The 5000-nt window shown below is 41.7% G+C and overlaps 2 protein-coding genes across 2 annotated transcripts in view; both read left to right on the top strand.

Annotated features, from left to right (window-relative positions):
• The window catches only part of LOC121718035 (NACHT, LRR and PYD domains-containing protein 12-like), a 1225568-nt gene that overhangs the window by 770765 nt on the left and 449803 nt on the right, over window positions 1-5000 (top strand). The window lies entirely within an intron of this gene.
• Window positions 1-5000, top strand: part of LOC121719836 (noelin-2-like) — a 64302-nt gene that overhangs the window by 28693 nt on the left and 30609 nt on the right. The window contains exon 3 of the mRNA XM_042105631.1: window positions 4041-4196. Within this exon, the coding sequence (XP_041961565.1) occupies window positions 4041-4196 (156 nt within the window). The remainder of the gene's footprint in view (window positions 1-4040; window positions 4197-5000) is intronic.

Raw genomic sequence — 5000 nt, 5'->3', positions numbered from 1 at the left:
TGAACATAGCCTCATGCAGACGCAGACACACACACACACACACACACACACACACACACACACACACACACACGGAGAGAGAGAGAGAGAACCACTTTGCGCTTACGCAAATAGGCTACGCAACCATGGCAAACTTTTACATCTGGAAAGAGCTCCTTGGTAACTATCCTGCTAGCTCAGGTCACGTCAACACTTGATCCCAGAAAGATTGTCTTTGACTTGTTAGTTTTTTTAACATTTATTTTATCTAATGACATAGAAAACATAATGAATTGCATCCACATATCCTTATGCACTATGCACAACTTTTATTTACTAGCGACTAGCCTAAAACCGTCAGGCTGAAGGGAGGCTAATTACTCTCACGTATTTCTTAAAGTGACAGGCACTCAATTACACCTACTCATCACCCATAGATATATATACTGACATTATATCCATAGATATATATATATATATACTGACAGTATGTATATCTATGCTCATCACCAATGTGCACTCAATTAGACCTACACACACACACACACACACACACACACACACACACACATACACACAGAACATCATAAATCTAAACACAGCCAAACTGTTATGCCAACCTCCACACAAACACATAATCCAGCGTTAGGCTAAACACAGCAAAACTGTGATGTTAACCTCCACACACATACACACACACACACAAGCATAGAATTAGAGGTTTCTACTTTGTACAAAACTTTCTCATTTTCTGAGACCTCAGAAATGCTTATTGCTATGGATACGTCAGGATTATACAAGAGAGTACAAGATGCATGAGTTGAGTTGGCTAAAAAACACATGTCACTCTGTACTTGTAATTTGCTTACATTAAAGGGTCACAGTCTAGTTTTTATAGTCTGCCCCCAGAGACTCAGCTTATCAACAAACTATATTTTGACATTTTTAGATTCCCAAGCCCACTGGGAATCCGTGTCACTCTGGATAAATAATAAGTAAAATATTATATTAATCATTATAATAAATTTAATTAAAAATATTTCCAACTATGTCCCTTCAAGGGCTCCTTACCAATAACCGTCCATGCTAAATATCAGTCACCAAGGATTGAGTCATGAATCTGGTCCATATGTAGGTCCTCAGTATCATACACATGCAGGTATGGTGTGTACAGTATAGAGGTATAATGTACCATTGGAAGAGCTTCTTAGTATCATACACATACAGGTATAGTGTGTATAGAGATATAATGTACCATTGGAAGAGCTTCTTAGTATCATGTACATACAGGTATAGTGTGTATAGAGATATAATTAACCATTGGAAGAGCTTCTTAGTATCATACACCATACATATACAGGTATAGTGTGTATGGAGGTACAGTATAATGTACCATTGGAAGAGCTCCTTGCAAATAGAGAGTGATGCTACTCAGGGCTTAAATTTCACTGTGGGATTGTGGGTATTGCGCATAATTTGTTCAAGTCCCGCAACTCTAGCCATCACAACGCGAGAAATTCCTGCATACACTTTTACAGCCTGTCTGATGGCGTTAATATAATCATGAAGTGGCGTGAATGCGGTGCTATTGACTGGACGGATAAACTACCGAGTTGAATTGAACATAGCCTCATGCAGACGCAGACACACACACACACACACACACACACACACACACACACACACACACACACGGAGAGAGAGAGAGAGAACCACTTTGCGCTTACGCAAATAGGCTACGCAACCATGGCAAACTTTTACATCTGGAAAGAGCTCCTTGGTAACTATCCTGCTAGCTCAGGTCACGTCAACACTTGATCCCAGAAAGATTGTCTTTGACTTGTTAGTTTTTTTAACATTTATTTTATCTAATGACATAGAAAACATAATGAATTGCATCCACATATCCTTATGCACTATGCACAACTTTTATTTACTAGCGACTAGCCTAAAACCGTCAGGCTGAAGGGAGGCTAATTACTCTCACGTATTTCTTAAAGTGACAGGCACTCAATTACACCTACTCATCACCCATAGATATATATACTGACATTATATCCATAGATATATATATATATATACTGACAGTATGTATATCTATGCTCATCACCAATGTGCACTCAATTAGACCTACACACCACATTAAAGATATGCCTAAGTGTTATGCCTAAGTGTTATGCCTAATTTGAATGCCGAAGCATTCAAATTACTAAATATGTTTAGCTACTAGTAATTACTAGTAAAATGCTATACATTAAAAAATACATTATTAACTAAATACACTCTATATGAATTTAACATTGTGTGTGTGGAGAGAGTCCAGCAGAATCTAGGATGTCCACTGTTGTGAATGATCTTTTTTTTGGCTCTCTTTTTTGGAGTTCTGTAGCCTACCTAAAAAACCTCCCAGACCTTAGAGTAAATGGAAATTTGATAAGTGGACCTTTCAGGTTTATATTTACTTACCCCTAATATAAATAATGTATCTAGTCTTTTTTCCATACAGTAGGTCACTGCATTGACCTTTGAAGAATGCTTATTATAATATATCATATGTTATATAGTATATTTTTGTCTGTTTCCTGCCGTGGATGCGTTTACTCAGTTTCACTTCAGACAGCATAACAAGCAGGACAGAATGTCATCATGCCATTTGGCCAAGGGGTGGGCGGACTTCTCAGTACAGCTGCACTCCCTGAGTAATGGACTTGAAGAGCAGATGAGTTGTGCAGTTAGTGCCTGTTTGCTCCAGCTGTGGCTTGTGCCTAGTGTTCAGTTAGTGCCTGTTTGACAGGCTCCAGCTGTGGCTTGTGCCTAGTGTTCAGTTAGTGCCTGTTTGCTCCAGCTGTGGCTTGTGCCTAGTGTTCAGTTAGTGCCTGTTTGACAGGCTCCAGCTGTGGCTTGTGCCTAGTGTTCAGTTAGTGCCTGTTTGACAGGCTCCAGCTGTGGCTTGTGCCTAGTGTGTTTTCAAGACAAGATAAGAGTTGTGAGTCATAATGCGAGTTAGTTAGCGAATCACACATCTGTGCAAATGGCAGAAAGGACACTTTGCTTTGCAGTCTACGACTTCACTCTGAAAGGTACTGTGTGTGTGTGTGTGTGTGTGTGTGTGTGTGTGTGTGTGTGTGTGTGTGTGTGCGCGTGTGCGTGTGCGTGTGTGTGTGTGTGTGTGTGTGTCTGTGTGTGCGCGTGTGTGTGTGTGCGCGTGTGTCTGTGTGTGCGTGTGTCTGTGTGTGCGGGTGTGCGTGTGTGCGTGTGTGTGTGTGTGTGTGTGTGTGTGTATGATTGTGTGTGTGATTGTGCTTGTCCGTGTTTAATTATTAATAATAATTAGCTGTGTGTGTTCTACCGAGTGATAAATCTGCCCTGCTGTGCCCTCCTACTGCTGTTCCACCTAATCATCATTAGCACTATGTGTGTGTGTGTGTGTGTGTGTGTGTGTACTGTATGCCTGTGTGCGTGCATCTGTGTGTGTGTGTGTGTGTGTGTGTGTGTCTGTGTCTGTCTCCTGACTCTAATCTTAGGGGTTGTCATGCTACCTCCCACAAAATAAGTGTGTGTGTGTGTGCTTGTATGTGTGTTTGGGATGTGTGTGTGTTGGTGTGTGTGGTTAATGTTTGTGTGTGTGTGTGTGTGTGTGTGTGTGTGTGGTTAATGTGTATGTGTGTTGTTAATGTGCATGTGTGTGGGTTTGTATTTGTGTATGGTTAATATATATGTGTGTGTGTGTGTGTGTGTGTTTATTTGCTATAGCCATTGGAGAAGCATACTGCTGTCATATAAATGTGCACATGGGACCATGCGTGGCATGCATCCTGATCTGTGTTTACCTGATCATTAGTGCAGCCGAATGGAAGAGCACATGTGTCAACACACATTACTGTCTGAACACACAGTTGTGTGTGTTTTGCATCTGCATTTATATACACTGTAATGCACATGAAAGGATCTTAAGACTTTTGCCAAATAAAGCTGATTTAGTTTTTGTATGTGGGTGTGTCTGTCTGTGTGGGTGTGTCTGTCTCTGTGTGTGTGTGTGTGTGCGCATGCGTAATGAGCAGGTCCAGAACGTGACCCAGTCCATGGAGCTGCTGGACCTGCGTACGTCCCGTGACCTGCAGTACGTGCGGGACTCGGAACCCCTCCTGAGGGGGCTGGAGGGGCGCGTCCGCTCCGCACAGAGCAACCCTCGCAGCCTCAGCCCCAAGGGCTTCCAGGTAACCCTGCCACACTGGTGCACGCTGCAACACACCTCAGTATAGCCGAATGGACCTCAACAAACAGTTCCACAACACCCCTTAACGTATTTCCTCTGTCTGGCCCACTTGGTGATGAAGTTGAATAGCCATAGACCAGCATACTTCAACATACTAGAGCATACTAGAACATACTTTAGCATACCTGAACATACTTTAGCATACCTCAGCATATTTTAACATACCTCAGCATATTTTAACATACCTGAACATACTTTAGCATACCTCAGCATATTTTAACATACCTGTACATACTTTAGCATACCTCAGCATATTTTAACATACCTGTACATACTTTAGCATACCTCAGCATATTTTAACATACCTGAGCATACTTTAACATACCTGAACTTTCACGAGGTGAGCATGCTTTAACATACCTGAACTTTAACGAGGTGAGTATACTTTAAAGGAGAATTCCGGTGTGATATTGACCTAAAGTGTGTTGAAACATGATGCCGAGTGTGAACGTATGTCTCATAGCCCATCTCGGCTTGTCTCCTGCACTCCAAAATCTGGCGCTAGTTAGCCGATGCTACCAACAGCTTTTTCAATGGTGGTGCTTCGGCATCGGGCTAGCCATGCAAATAAATCACTGTTTTACACCATTTACGAGGCTCAATGTATCTCCACACTTCATTGGTAGACTTCCGAGGGCCCTGACATTTAAAACGAGACATTGAGAACTTTGAAAAAGCACTGGTAGTTTACTTACAAGACGATTTATACAGACAGTATCTTCACAAAGTTTAGCGTTTGCAGCCA

Source organism: Alosa sapidissima, chromosome 9 (genome assembly GCF_018492685.1).
Source record: "Alosa sapidissima isolate fAloSap1 chromosome 9, fAloSap1.pri, whole genome shotgun sequence".
Classification (NCBI taxonomy): Eukaryota; Metazoa; Chordata; class Actinopteri; order Clupeiformes; family Clupeidae; genus Alosa; species Alosa sapidissima.
Note: the sequence above shows the minus strand (reverse complement) of the source record. Positions and strands in the feature narration are given on the sequence as shown.